General features: G+C 41.7%; 1 protein-coding gene and 1 non-coding gene across 2 annotated transcripts; one reads left to right on the forward strand and one right to left on the reverse strand.

The window, feature by feature from the left end:
• Positions 1 to 7932: 7932 nt before the first annotated feature.
• On the reverse strand, positions 7933 to 15385 carry LOC119906589 (centrosomal protein of 63 kDa-like). Its single transcript, XM_038723931.1, is given in 16 exon segments — positions 7933 to 9815; positions 9928 to 10074; positions 10076 to 10130; positions 10132 to 10269; positions 10356 to 10558; positions 10705 to 10791; positions 11017 to 11214; positions 11332 to 11431; positions 11537 to 11680; positions 11867 to 12012; positions 13355 to 13528; positions 13641 to 13754; positions 13881 to 14003; positions 14319 to 14414; positions 14629 to 14806; positions 14984 to 15385. Coding segments are annotated over 16 exon segments (2145 nt in total). The 5' UTR covers positions 15025 to 15385; the 3' UTR covers positions 7933 to 9614.
• A 410-nt stretch (positions 15386 to 15795) lies between these two features.
• trnap-cgg lies at positions 15796 to 15867 on the forward strand. The gene has a single exon. It is a non-coding gene; the product is annotated as a tRNA-Pro (tRNA).
• The last annotated feature ends 253 nt before the right edge of the window (positions 15868 to 16120 follow it).

Raw genomic sequence — 16120 nt, forward strand, 5'->3', positions numbered from 1 at the left:
TTGGCTTTGAGACCGCTAATTACAGGTTATAAATAAAATGGGAACCTGAGATGTGAGCAGTTAAACCATCTCGAATGTTAGCTGTAATTTTTTTTAAACCGCAATACCTAGGCCTTGGCCACTTGGTGGGAGTAGCAACAAGCTGTGAAAACACTAATATAGTATCAAGTTTTAAGTTAATGTGGCAAACCTGCCTGTTTACACATTCAGCAGATATAGGGAGTGACATTAGCATTCATTTGAAGCTGTGTTTGTGCCACCTGTTGACAGTAAGTCCAATATTTGCTCTCTTTTTAACTATGTTTGGTCTCTACCAACCCCTGAAGGAAATATCTGGCTCTTTAGCTGCTAAATGTTCCAATGTGTTCACCAGCTTGTTGCTAACTTTGTCTGTCTGCCGTTTGGCGTTGGGCGTGGACTGTAAACCAAAACAGTAATGCTGCAGACTGTAAAATCAAAGCAATGACCTAAAAGCTGCTATACAAGCAGTCATGTGATTGATTGTTAATATTAAAATTATAAACAGCAACTTTGATCACATTCTGACCCTTGGGACACATTCAGAACCACTGCTTTTAAACATAAATATGCATCTTTATATATAACCATAATTAATACATGAAAATAAAATCTCAGCTTGACTCTTACAATGATTTAAAAGGAGAAAAGTGCTGTTTGTCATTTGAGAATTTACTGAAGTGATTCCAATCTAAAATCTAACTGGGCAGAAAGAATAATACAATCTTTTTTACTTTATTTTTACTTTGATGATAAAAAAACTCTGCCAGTATTTAGATAAACACCATCAACTAACAGTAAAGTCAGTAACCACAATGATGACTTTAGTTTTGAACAATTCATGCCAAATGTAATGTGCTCCTTTTACTTCTCTTTGAAATGCTGTTATATTGTAGCTGTGTCCACTCTTGTTATTAAGGATATCTACCTGTTCATATTTATTAAAGAACAGCTTTGGTAGAACAGCTAAATACATGTCAAACTGAACAAGCTTGGAGACCACAGGCTTGCTGTGATAACCTGTCTCTCCAGATGGTAAACTGGAGTTAAAGGGAGAAAGGAGACAGAGGAGTAGCGGGGTCAGACGTCAGGAATGAGGAAATCCCACCCTGGCCCCAGTAGATAGAGGACAGGAAGTACTTCCATTTGCATACAAATTCACCCTCAGTAATGCAACATGTGCAGCTCAGGGTGAGTGTGTTAAAAGCGTGGGAGGAGACCTGCAGACCACTGATAGGGCATTGTCCTACGTGCCTGATTACATCCCCAGGCCCTGACTGTGGAGATCAAGAGGAACCATTTCTGTCAGATCCAGGAGTCCCATTCATCAACAGAAGATCAGAACCAGTGACCGGCTGAGCGAAAAGTACATTAGCTTACTCATAGAAAGTAAGCCTAAAAAATTGTATATATAGATAATCCCTCCAAACCCTTTGCATATTATGCTGACAGCATTGTACACAACAGCATCAAATAAATCTTATAAATAATGGCTTATATTAAACAACTTTAACCACCTCCAACAATCACAACTCAAATCCTTCTTTGTGTAATGAATGGAAGCCACACACTCTTCGCCTCTCTTTTCTTATTTTAAAGCTTTGTGTCTTCTAAATATGCACAGTGTCTGACAAAGACATTTTGTCAATATAATTCTGAAAATGTGTATTTAAAAAGACTCACCATGTCTGATTAAAAGTCTGTTTCATGTTGGCTGAATCAACACTTTAAAAGCAGCCGCGAGAACCAACTGATTTATGACGCAGTCACCCAGCAGAGTGAACACCACAGGTGATGACAATTTTCTCTGTGATCTCCAACAACACTGACAATTTTATGGCTCGTGTAATTAAGACTTAAACACACAGGAGCACCCGAGTTGACTCAAGCATGAAAGGAAGGGATACTTTTAAGAGTCTATAATGTTTTAGTCTGACTGTGGAGGCATTTAAATTGGCTCTGGAGAATTTGAAGTATGCAATGTCATGCTGCTGTACATTAACAGAAACCACTACTTTCTTAAAAGTCATTAAATGTGAAGTTTAAAATGAGGTAAGGTGAAGTCAGAGACATTAGATAAGAGGATTAGTGAGTGGTACAGGGTTGGGTACAGTGTGATGATTTCACCCGTCTGCATAGGAGGTGGGTGTTCTTGGAATGGAAAGATATAGACTAAATTTCTGAGTGTGAATAATCTTGATAACACTGTTGTTATCTACCAGCACCTCCTTGTCAAGTGACAACAGCTGCCTGAAAGTAATGAAGCGTGAAACGGCTCCCTCTCAAGACACAGGAGTGTACACATTTTTACTACACTATCAGCATCTTTGTTAACAAATACATACATTGATGGTACATGAGGCAACTGGGCATGATTAGAAGGATAAATACTGAAGGAGGCACTTTCTGTCTGTCTTTCTCAGTCATCAGTGATTGCTCACAGCAAAACCAATACTGCAGGATTTGGACATGAAACAAAGAGTGAAATGCTGAAAGCCAATTATATAATTCTAGGGAAAGCCACTGATCTAGACCACTGGTGCTCAACCTTTTGTCCACTGAAGATCCCTCATCACATGTTGCATTTAAGCAGTTTAGCCAAAGAGTGATGTTCCCTTCTCAATTCAAAAGTTGCTTGGCTGGGGTGGAAACATTGATGTGTCACACTTTTTGCCAACAATGGCGTGGAGTGTGGACTGATGAGGAGAATGTGACCTTCCTTATATTAGTGCATGGTACAAACATAATGCAATTTTTCCAACACATTTCTCCATCATCATGGCACTAGATGAAAAGTTTAGTATCAGCAAAGTCAGCAGGATTCATCCTCTGGGCACCTTGAATGTTCAGTCCTCGGCAATCCATCCAATAGTCGCTGAGCTTTTTCACTCTGGACTAATGTGGTGAACCAACCAACAGACCAACATTGCCGTTCGTGGAGCAAAGCTGTTTGCCAAAAAACAAAGATTTACAACAACAAATTAAGAAAATAATTTTGTGTTGCAGAAATGTTTTTTATTCTTTTCTCCTATTTTTTTATTATGTTGTGACCCCATTAGGGGTCTCAACCCGTGGGTTGGGAACTGCTGATCAGGCAATGAGACCGGCAGCATAAACCAGGATCTAACCAGTCTGTAACCTCTGCGAGACACCTGAAAATGGAAAATGTGTCTAAGTGAATTTGTGACAAAGCATGGAGGATAATTTTAGATGTTGTTGCAGGTAAGTGTCACTCATGTCACTTCTACAGGATCATGGAAAGATAAGAAAGTTTTTGAAAACTACAAACGAGGAAGGGCGTCACTTCCTCAGGCATTTCTCAGACCCACAAATCAAAACATGTTCAGCTGTTTATGTCACTATGACTGAAAGAATGTAAACTGACTCTTCCTCTCACCAATTCATCAGCATATCCCAGGATGCTTGTGTGGCGTAGATTATATTCAGTTGTTGTACATTGTCCTCCCCCCCCACCCCCCTTATTTCGCTGTAGTTTCTTTTTCAGGCACAGCCTCATCAAGCATGTCACAATTTTCACAGACTGAATGGCTACCAAAACATTTCTTATCTTTTAATTTGGGATGTGAAGGTTGTGTCTGGTTCACACTGTTTTATACATTTAATATTTTGTCACAGCTCACACCTCAGTCCTGAAGCACAAGACACTGCACAATGGTCACACTCAATCAACCTTGCGCATGTCATTGCGTAAGACGGCGAGAGAGAAAATGAGGCTAAAGCCTGGGATGTTTGTGGTTGCAGGGGAAATCTGAAAACTAATTACACGCGACGATCCAAATGGTTGCCCTCATTAGCCATGAATGAACAAGGAATGCTCTAAATAGTTTTTACATAACAGAACCCAACATCAAAGTGTACACGTAGAAACTGTTCTGAAGGGGTTGAATATCGACAAGGCAATGTTCCATTTTTCAAGAATGTATATTATTTGGGACTGACAAAGCTATGGCTTTAGGGCTATCTGAGAATGGTGGGGGACTTTTAAACATACTGTACAGAGAGTTCGTCCCATCTCATTAAAAGGTACAACCCATGCTCATAATTTAAACAAACGGGCTGCCCCAGCACCAAAATTAAAAACACTGGTTTGGATCCTGACTCTTAGATTGATTAATGGGTCATATAACAGTTTACATCAGCAATACATGCAAACACAGAAGTAAAACATGCCCTCACTTTCAATTCAAACAACAGAGGTTTTGTTATTTATCTTTAAGTCAAATTATGAAATTATTAATATTAAAATTATATATGCAGTCTAAATGGTCAAAAAACAAAAATGACAGATTGGGCCTTTAATTTGAAGTTTGCAGCTACCTCTGGACAAGGGGAAGCCAAAGAGTTTAGATCTCACCAGTCATTCACCAGCGATTTTATATCAAGACACAAAGTCACTTGCTGTTCAAAGTATTGTGCCCCTCACCAATGTAAACCAAGATAAGAAAAATACTGTATATGATGTTTTTGGATTCATATAACTGCTGTTTATTACTGTTTGCAGTTTATTTAACTTAAGGAGTAGGAGGATTTTCTCAATACAAAACACTTCATCCTTCAGTTTATCAGAAAATTCAAAAGACAATATCACCAAATTTGGAGATACATGGTTTTCTCTGGACAGGCAGGCTATGAAAAATTGTTATCTGAAATGTAATTAGTAACAAACGCTGTCAGACAAATACAGTGGAATAAAACATACAATATTTCCCTCTGAGATGTAGTGAAGCAGCAGCATAAAGTTGCATAAATTGGAAATACTCAAGTAAAGTACATGTACCTGGAAAGTACACATAAAAGCACATACATACTAATTTCCACTTCATTAAAAAAATTCTCTAGGTTGGGTTTAGTGAAAAATAGTACAAAGAAAAACCTTTTGACATTTTGACAGTGTACAAAAACATTAGATACATGGCTTAAATATTTCTCATCGGAACAAATCAGCCTCAATAAATGAGACTTGCACAGACCAATACAAATATTTTTTAAAACATATTTGTATTTGTTAAAAAATAGCCTGTGAATCACATGTCCTCAGGGTGTGTTATAATGCCGGTGTCAGCCTTGGACTGTATCACCTTCTTTTAATTTAGGCATGAAAGTAATTAAACGACCCAAAATGTCATACACATTCGCTCTCAGTCACTGTGTGGCAATGGCCCATATGGTAAGGTCAAGTTTAAGTATCATTCTGAAGAACTTACTCTTAGTTATATCCACCACATACAGCTTGTATGTGACATTACATCATTCAGCGCATTGCAAAATGCTGCATGTTTTGTTTTTCTGAGGGAAATCTAAGGAGAACAAGAGCCATGGGTTGAAAGGGTTACTACAGTAAGCCAGAGGTGGATTCAGTGATTTGGGGACCCTAATCAAAACCAGGCATGGGGCCGCCCTCGTGTTGGTTCCCACTCTTTCTATGCCACAATCATTTACTTAGCGTTTCCTCGGGCTTCATACACTAAAATAGTTGTCTGCACATTCACAAAACCTCAGTGGGATAAGCGCTGACAGGATCTGCTCACTTGACCAGCCAGGGGTGGAAAGTAACTGAGTGCATTTACTCAAGTACTGGGTTTTAGTACAATTTTCTGTTTAATACCACTATACTTATACTCCATGACATTTTACAGGGAAATATTTAGATTTTACTCCACTTTAATTTAACAGCTGCATATAAAATAAAGAGTTGTTTTTCTATTATCTAAACATTATCGCTAATAGGCGCCCTGTGTTCATGTATATATGGAGAAGCATGACCAAGGTTGCACTCGGGGCCAACGGGTACAAAGAGTGGAATCCATATTTAGACCAGGTGATGACCAACATAATCACCAATAACACCTGAGACAACTCATAAAGCTGAGGCAGGCCAAGAGACGCGGTTTAAAGCTTTGGAAACACAGGGAGTTGATACATTTTTCAAAGTCAAAAAATTATTTCTATGTTATGGTACTCCTACTTTTACGGGAAAAAGGCCTAAACGCTTCTGTTACCACTGTTTACATGCAACAGCATGCAAGCAGACAAACTGTAAGTGGGACACTTATGTGCATGCACGCACTTATTGTGTGTTAGAGGAATTAGTGTTTTCCTCTTGGCCTCTCTGGCACAGTTCCCTTGGCACGTAGCACCAAGCGCGCTGATAAGATTGCGCCCCTCTGTCTCTGCAGCATTTCAAATATCCTGCAGTGAACCCCCCCACCCTCCACGAGCACGCTCAGACTCAAGAACAATGAGACGTTCCCATCACACAAGGGACATGGCTGGGACATGGACACACGTGAAGCACAACAGGCATGTTCTCCGAGGCCCCACCATGGAATGTGCAACAAAGAAGGCATGCAGGCTGCAACAATTCTGGGAAAAGTCATCTTATCTTGTAAAGGAAGTTTGGCAATTCATAGAAAGACATTTTTTATCACATCTGTAAAGGTGCAACGGCCTGTGAGTAAGCAGGCGCACCATGACATTTCTCAATTTTGTGTAACTAAGTTAAAATCTTTTGCACACAAAGACAAACTGTGGGCCAAATGTGTTACTTGTCGATACCGGGTAATGGTTTGAATCGGTTATCACTCAGAGAATCAGAGATATTCCCCCTCCTCTTGCTCATTGATCTCCTGCCAGTCCAGGGTTTAATGACAAGTTATGATCTCACAGATAAGGGAAATTCCTCAAATGCCTCCGATACCGCCCTCCCTCGAGATGGGTTGATAATGTGAACCAATTTCCCCACCGAGCACTCACTTATTTGTTAATTTCACTTCATGTAACCTCGGAGAAGTCTGGCTCATGGCATAAGGCATTCAGTGCGGTGTTGGACTGTAGAGGCATTCCTGCAGCAGGAAAGTAGCTTTCTAGTTGCAAACACAGACACAAGCCTCTGAATTACTGGTTGATTTAAGTATCTGATTGAGTCTTTGACTAGGCAGATCCATTACTGTTGACCAGTGTGACAACAGAACACTTAAATTGCACCCTCTGCTGCTTCTTTGTGGTAGAGCAAGAGAAGCTATGACATTAATGCTTGAATGAGAAAGTTAAGTTAGTGGAATGGTTTTTACACAAAACTGTATTTACTAAATTTTACATTGGGTGTTACACTAGCCTTAATTTAAACTGTTTCAAGCTGGGGGCGTGGACTTTGGAAGACATGAGCATTTACTACACAGAGAGGGTCTAACGAAAGACACTGATTTGTTGCATTATGGGAAATGTAGGATTCAGTGTTTTGCGGGCTTGACCAATATTTGAGGCTAAAAGTCAGAATGTCTTGGCTTCTGCAGCTTCAATTTTAACCATTTCTTTTTTTAATATGTCTCTTGTAAGTCAACCAAGATTATATAAGTGCAATAATAAATTGCCCTGTAAAATAATACCCTCTTTCATAACGTAATCAGTAAAAGCAAAACATAATAATCCAGGGGTGATGAATAACCAAGAGAATTCCTTAAGATGGACGGTGCATTGTAAGATTTGTCCTGATAGGGTTAGGAGTCTAATTCAGGCAATTCAATTCATTAAATTAATCAGTTAAGCATTTACTCAATCACCTTGTAGCCTATAGCAAATTGTTCCTGTGAATCATTATGTAAATAATAAGGCAGTCCAAACTCCCCCTGGAACTAAATCCGCCTCCCTCCTCCTCCCTTTTACTAGGCCCCTTCAAAGAATCTCCTCATATAAAAACCTTTTCACCTCCCTCCAGTGAGCGCCAGAGGAATGCCTGCCTTACCAAATTCCTCAGAGCTGTTTATTGGGGCTTACAGTGCTAGCAACACAGACTACCAAATACCAAAGTGAGAAGTCATTGGACTCAGACACAGAGGAGCAGAACGTCTGCATTGTTGTTATAGCAGCATGACAGCAAAAACAAAAACACATTTCTTGAAATTTTTCCACTTTATTTCCATCACACAGTGTGTCCTTCATTAGGAAAGCTGTAAAATATAACTATTCCCTCCTGGCCCTTCAGTGTTGTTGAGGTTGAGTGCCCCACATGGTTGATATTAACATTCCATCAGCTTTCTAATGATGAAGACAAAGTAGGCCGCAGGGGAAGGTTCATGACAGCATTGGCATGGTGCACACATTCCTGTATTTGACAAGCCAGAGGGCCTCTGCAGGGTGGGTGGTGGTGGTGGGGGGCTGGTACTTGTAACTGGGGGGGAAAGAGAAGAGCTACAGTGCACACTGCCTCCTCCCTCTCCCTACTGTCAAGGATGTCTGGACAGACATGTACATATGTAGTATTTCCCCAGTTATGACAGACGTTCAGGGAGGATGGATGCTCCTTTGGCTCACAGCAACATTCTTTTCTCAGGATGTAAATGCAAAGCTCGGATCATTGCTGCATTCCAGGCAACTTGAAAAATTGGACTGTGCAGCATCCTCCGAGGAGAAGCGCAAAAGGTCTCCACTTAATGTCAGAATTCCAACAAGTAACACAGGTGCAATTCAGCAACCGAAAGCCAGTTATGTGAGGTCACACAGAAAGCCAACAATTTCCTATGGCCATTTTAATCTATTAAAAGCACATAGCATAAAATATACTGGGCATCTCTTTGCATTACGTCGGATATAGCGATGACTTTCTGAAACAATTTGCAAACAATTTGGATGAACTCGTAGCAGTAAATACATGTTGGGGCTTTGACCGTTTCAGATGCCAAACACCATGACTCAAAGTTAAGGTGGTGTGTCTCACCCGCTCAGACAGCTAAGCGTGTTGTAGTCGGTGAGACCTAGTTCACAGAACTGTGAGGATTTGCCGCTTTTTCTTGTCTTAAATTATAGTAAACCGGGTTTTAGATTATCTGTGACATTGTAGAAGGCATTTTGTTTTACTGATTTCTGACAAAAATTGTAAGGTGCAGCCCTAAGGCTAACAATTCTAGTGCAAAGTAAAGCAAATCCTTACAGTGCGAGTAGTAACTTTTTCTCGGACACATGTATGAACATATTCTGGAGCCCGTTTTTAAACAGACTAATAGTGGTGTAAAATGGTAGTGTAGTTTGTTTGCCTTAGAACATGAACAGTCAGCTAAAGTCTTTGGGCTGTGTTAAATGCAGCTTTTATCACAAGACGCGAGGTGATGCAAAGCCTTTAATCAGTCAGCCTTTGTCAGCACTCGCTCTTTGAGAAAAGCCCAACGTGATGGGACAAAAGCGTTCCCCTAGCGGAAACATAAATGCTGGAACACTTCTTTGAGCTTCTGCACAGATAAAATAAACACATGATGAACAGAATCAGAAGAATCACAGGTGACAATCTGAGCTGCTGTCATACGTGTAACCTCATACAACTTGTCCTTCACAGTGGGGATGGAATTTATAAATTACACATCACTTCTTTTGACAGTTCTTATGAAACTCAAAGCTCTGCGCTGAACTTAAATTTGCAAACTGTGTAAAAATGTAAATATATGTTACTTAAATTCAGTCACGTGAAGCACACCCCACACACAAATGTCACTCTCCAATAAAAACAGTCTAATAAAGTACAAGAACGTAGTCTTCGGCACTGCTGTTTAAGGCACCTTTTTCCACATTTATTCCACCTTACTCTGTCACTGACCCTTCTGTACTGAAGTCTGGGCAGGCTCGGGCGCTGAGCCACTTGGCAGGTATTTGGACACGGTCTTGACATTGTCCTCGCTCATACCCTGGATGTGGGTGTCCAGTCTCTGGAGCAGCTCCGTGGACCGTAAGCGTTCTTCCTCCAGGAAACGAGAGACCATGCTGTCTGCAGGTGACACTGGCGAAGGCTCCTGTGAGAGAAGAAAAACACACAACTGTGGGATTCTTTGCTAAAAAGAGGACGGCAGAAGGTTAGTTTTACCACAACTGCGGACTTGTTTGATTATCTGTGACGAGCCTCACCAGTAGAGAGGGAGAGGATATGATGTTTTCTCTGGACAATAAGGTCAGAGAGTCTTCGGAGCTGGAGCTTTGTCCCTCAGCAGTGGATTCATTTGAACTTATGGTTTGCACAGAGTTAATCCTGGTGAGTCTTATGCTACCAGAGGAGGGAGGATGCTGATGAATGAGGCCTGCTGTCTCGGGCCTGACTGCAGGGGTGCTCTCCGGGGGGACTGGGACAGGGTGTGCAGCTGTTTAAAGAGCCTATGGATCTTCCCTTCGTAGAGAGTGGCGTTCCCCTGCAGCTTAGCTTTCGTCGCCTGCACCTCCTGCCTGTGTTTGCGATGTCTGGCATCTTCATTGCTACAGAAAGAAAAACCCCAAGAAGTTTCATGAAGGCTCCGTTTCTTGATCTTTTGTGCATGTGTGCATGTGTGCGTGCCCGGTACCTGTCCTGAGCAGGCTGTGGTTGGTCAGTCATGGCGTGGCTGAGCAGAGCTTGTTCATATTTGTCTTGACACGTCAGGTTGGAGACCTCAAGTCGGGAGCGCATCTCAGCAAGTGCCTGCCTTAGCTGCCGATTCTCTTGTTCCAGGCGGCTCAGAGATGACACATAACTCTCCCTCAGGGATGCAAGCGAGTAATCACCCCCCTGTGGAGAGCAAAGTGAGTCAGGGAGTGAAAAGCAGTGAGAAGAGATTAGTCAGATTTAGAAACAATCACTGAAGTCAAATAAACCGTCTGCTGTGGTCTGTAAAACTGCGTAATGACTACATAACTATGTCAAAGAAAACAAACCTTAGGTGACTGAGACTCCAGCCTCTGCTGCAGACCCCTCAGGTGCTGGTTCTCACTTTGTAGAGTCTCGACCTGTGCCTGGGTCATCTGAAGAAAGTCGGGGGAAGAACAAAAATGTAGGCGCATGATGCAGTTTTCCTCAAACCTTCAAGACAAGGAGTTAATACCAAGAAAATACAGAGGTATTCTCAGGAACTTCAGAAGTCTAAAAAGGTCTCTTGCCATACAACTATTAGATTAAATGAGTGCTGTAGAAAATGTATCACTTAAAATAAGGTATTTGCACAGGGCTACACCTGATTTCTTGCTTACTTTCAGCTCAGCTGCCTTCTGTTCTGCTCGCCCCACCTCATCACGAAGCTGCTGCTTGATGCTGGACGAAGAGCCGTTCAGTGTGGCGACGGCGATGTCACGTTGGTGCAGCTCAGTGGTCAGCTTTGACACCTCCTTCCTCATTCCTTCCACCTCACCACTGTGAGTCTGCTTGGCCCTTTGGAGCTCTTCTCTGAGCTGTAGAATGAACCCGGAGGAGTGAGAATATAAATGTTTATAGGGCACTACTTCACACAAATACAGCATATAGCTCAAAAACTCCCACGACATAACAAGCCAGAGACACTTCCTGACCTTTTTTATTTCAGCAACAGAGGAATTATATTCCGCTTTAATGCTCTTCAGTTCCTCCACCTTAGATTGGTCAGCTCTCTGTAGGCTCACTCTCTCCAGTCTGAGCAAATCACAAAAACACCAAAAAGGTAAAGCGAAAAAAATTTCAAGACACACAGAAGCACAAATAATAACAGTGTGGGTGTTTAAAGAGGCAAGCATTCACCTCTCTTTGAGACATGCCAGTTCAGCCTTGAGATGAACCTCACATGCTTGGGCGCAGTGGAGCTTGGTTGCAGTCTTCTCCAGATCTTGTCTGAGGGTTTCCACGCCAGCACAGCCCTGAGCCGCCAGACAGTCCTCCAGAGAGCTGAATAAACAGGAGAGTTGGGCTGTATTGACTTCTATAAAATCTCTTTTCATACAGCACAAAGGCACTGAAACTGTGCAGCCTTCCTACAACATCAGTATAGCACGCCCTCGTGTGTGTTGTTGCTGTATTACATCATTGCGTGACGGCTGAAAACGCATTGTTTACAAGGAGAAATCCACCTACCGAATGACTTGATCTTTAGCTTGTAGTACTTGGTTGAGTCTGGCAGCTTCATTGCGGAGCCTCTGCCGCTCAAGACTGGCTCTTCGCACAAATGTATCCCGGGACTCTATCGTGGTGTGGAGCTCCTCCCTTTCCTCTGAAAGGACCTGTGGAACAGCAGAGGACGCTCAGCTGAAAAAATCATATTATAACCTCCTACAAGGCGGCACAAATCTACTGTTAAACAAGGTCGTTGTTAGCTTTTGTGAGCTCTTCTCCACATTATGCCAGTTTCCATGATGTTGCTGAATAGTCTTGGAAAACACGAGATCCTCTATTTTCATCACTATTTATTTAAAGCTACCAGGACAGAGTAACACACAGCCTGATCAGGGATGCACTCTTATAAGGGTGTGCACATGTGGAGCGGCCGCTGATTGGAAAGATTGTTAAATTAATTTTTTTTTGGTGCATTAATGCAAATAAGAAGTGTCTCATATCTGATGGTGCAATGGGGAAGGCCCTCAGTAAAGCAAATAAACTTTTACCTTATCTTTCTACCATCTATCTGTTGGTGCAATCAAACATCTTGCTCAGCATATAGTTCGTGGAATCGATCTATAGGTATCATACACAGTAAAATACTGCGATGAAATCAAAATTGTTTAACAGGCTTGTGAAGATGGACATTTTTCCCAATTTCAAATTTGGATTTTAAGTTGGAAGACTTTTATTTTCAAGATATTAAAATAATTTTCTGTTTAGAGATGTGCAGGTATTCTGGTTTCACTGTATGAAACATTCTGATGGTAACAGTACAGCCAACAGTTTTTTACCGTCAACACCTTGAACGCAGCACAGCTCTCCTGTCTTCATTAGCAGTTTCATTCTGATTAACCACAAGGACGTGCCTTTTTCTACTGGTCAAACAAGACAGAGAGAGAGAGCCAGACTCTGTGTCTAACTCTAGCTACTGTGGCCCGCTATGCTTACATTAGCTAGTTAGCCTGCAGATGTGTGGCTAGCTAGCGGGTCCTGAATCGTATATTACAGAAAGAACATGCATTTTATGTGACTTACAAAAAGGAAACTCTTTGTGTACAGATCACACACATTATGCTCTCCCTCAGACCTTCCTGTGATATTGGTTAGCAGTAATGTATACTGTGGGTCGGTTGCTAACCCCTGCTTATTTGTACCTTATTGTCAGTTGGCCTAAGAGAAACTGATACATGTGTTAAAACAAAGGGAAAAAATGGTACCCAAAATATGGGATGGTAAGAGACCTCAAACTGATCACCCATTATGACTGTTGAGATGCTTAGGAAGATGATTTGGCCGTGATGACTGATCAAACAAAGTTGGACCGGGTCTGTTCCAGTCTGGGCCAGTGTGTTGTCGAGTGCATTTACTCAGTCGTAAGGTTTATGCTCCTCCCTAACTGTCAAAGACTAAAAATATTATCCGTGCAAGTTGGTGGAAACAATCTTCATGTGTCATTCTGCTAACCTGCTGCTCTCTCTGGTACTGTCCCAGGCACATCTCGAGGGGTCGGAGGCGTTCCAGTTCTAGCTCCTGTGAGTGCAGGCTGCCCTGAGCCTTCTCCAGCTGAGTACACAGACGCTGCACCTCTAAGCAACACTCCCTGTGCTCCCTCTCCTTTTGCAATGATGCCCACTGGGCCTGGGGGAAAAATGACAGAAAATATGTGTGAGAAATAGTCTGACTCCACTTTCCTTCAGCATTAAACTGTCTGACTTGATCTTACATGTTAAAGTTATTAATCTGCTTTTACTTTTATGTGTGCGAGCTCATCAGTTAGGCTCTCTTTCTGGGCCTCCAGGGCCGTCAGTTGTTTTTGGTACTGGATGCGCTGCTGCTCCCACTCTACAGAGCGCTGGTGATATTCCTGCAGGAAGAGACAAGGGTGCTTTTACTCCACATAAACAGTGGGTGGCAGTAAAATATAATCTGTAAATGACTGGTTTAATATAAGGAATAGAATATAAGGGGAATTTGACTAATATTGTTGTACCTCAATCTTTTCATTTAGTCGGGTCACCTCTGAATGGTCCGTGTCTTTAGTATTTGCTACTCCACTGGTCTCCTTGAGCTGTTTGCGCTGAAGTTTGTGGTAACTTCTCTTTAATTTATCTAACTGCAGGAGAAAATGTTGGTGAGAGAGGACTCTAAAATTAAAGTTCAAATTCAAATTCAAGACTTAAAGGGAGAGTAAGTGATTCTGCAGAGGGATTGTTGATATTTGAATTTTACAACTTACAATCACTTACTATCGCTTTAAAGTAAACCTTGATACTGCAAATCTGTTAAGTACCAATTTACACCGGGAATTTCAAGACACGTTGAGGAACTGAAAAGATTTTTTACAAAATGTATACCTTAATCCACTGATGAGTAATTTGAAAGGCTGTTTAACAACTGTTCTTAATTGTGTAACTGACAAGTATCTCACCTCTTCACGGACTTTCTGCAGTTGTTGCTCGTACTTGGTAACTAACTCTTGTCGACCAGGCTGGGCTTCTTCCAGCTGCTTGCGAAGCAATCCGATCTATGATCAGGCGTCATGACAGTAATGGTATTTTAAAAATGTGGTGTAAAACAACAAAAGAGTATATTCCAAGTGAATGACTGCAAATGTATTTCCATTGCTCTCTCTGGTAAAAATGAAAAAGAAATGCCATCCTAGCTCTTCGATAACCCTCACTGGTGTATCTGCATCAAAACCTGTACAGTATAACTGTAGGGAGGGTCTGGTACTGTACCTCCAGGTCCCTCCGTTCAATGAGATTCCTGGAAGTCAACAGCTCCTCTTCTCCACTTTTCAGTTTGAGCTTCATGGTCTGAATCTCAGCCTCCCACTGCTGCTTCTGATGATTGATCATAATGTCAATCTGTCTCATCAGCTCCTGAAGCTCTGGCTCACATGATGACAGGACAGAGCTGGACCACAGATACAAAATATCAAAACATGGCGATGTTTGGATCCATTAAAATACCACATCACCGAGAGGTTGCCATCTCTGCAAGACCTCACCATCACTGGTTGTCTGTGTATTTAGCACAGGTTAGTTAGCTAGACACTGGCTTTAACCACAGTTTACATTAACTTAACGTTACCTTAAATCAGGATTCTGCAGACATCCCAGAGAAGCCTCCATCTGGCTGGAAGAGATGCTCTCAGTGTTTATCAAGTCTTTTTAATAACTTACTGGCTTTGTGGATACTTTGAACTTGCCTCAAGTGAGCTACCCGCTAAATTTACTAACCTAGCAACCTCTGTGGCAGAATTAACGTTACCAGCGTTAGCTAACGTTAACCCTAACCAAGCTGATCAGAAATGACGTCAGCGTGACTTGAAATTAAATAACTGACGTTACATCAATTTAGTCTGGATTAACGTTATAGCAAGGCTAAGTGAGGGTTAACGTTTCTAACAAGGTTAGCACACGTTAACGTTGGTAGCTAACGTTGGCTAGTTTCAGTGCGTCTAACTACTTTTGTTTACATCAGTAACTGATTTCCTTAGGCGGTAACTCCACCTCCAACCTGTGACCTCAGCACGCTGTACGTCCACAGTGGCAGGTCAGATGGCGCTGTCCTCTGCATCATGGTGTTGGTTGAAGTTATCTCTTCCAAGAAGACCAAATTAGAATATTCATCCAAGCACATAACAATTAAAGTTACACGATGCTGCAGTGACGTTAACGTTACATCCTTTTTACATTTCGCATCGCATGCTGTAATGAAGCTTGTTTCCACTGTTATATCGATGGTCTGGGGCCAAATTAGCACTGTGCTTGCGATGATTTGTGAAACGATATATAATCCAGATAATAATACAGTATAGGCATGCAAAACATTGATTTACAGGCTTCAAACAGATTAGTGTAATTCTTTAAGTTATCTTATATCGCCCAGCTTGAACACGTGGCTCGTTGGTCTAGGGGTATGATTCTCGCTTCGGGTGCGAGAGGTCCCGGGTTCAAATCCCGGACGAGCCCATATTTTGGATTCATGAATGTAAAATCCATTCAAAATTTCCCTATAATTTGGTTTTATTGCAGTGGGGCGGCTGCCCTGGAGCTGCAGGTTGCTGCGTGACTGAATTAAAAGATTCGATGTTGTTTTTAAAGCATAGCGTGACCATCCGGTCTTTACCTTCACGTTGGGGCTAACGTTAGCTAACAGCAGGTAGGTAGGATTAGTAACAGCATATAACCTAAGAGTGCTATGAATTTTTACACATGGAGTCAT

Source organism: Micropterus salmoides, unplaced genomic scaffold (assembly GCF_014851395.1).
Source record: "Micropterus salmoides isolate LMB-PRFRI ecotype aquatic unplaced genomic scaffold, ASM1485139v1 Ms_hic_scaffold_168, whole genome shotgun sequence".
NCBI lineage: Eukaryota > Metazoa > Chordata > Actinopteri > Centrarchiformes > Centrarchidae > Micropterus > Micropterus salmoides.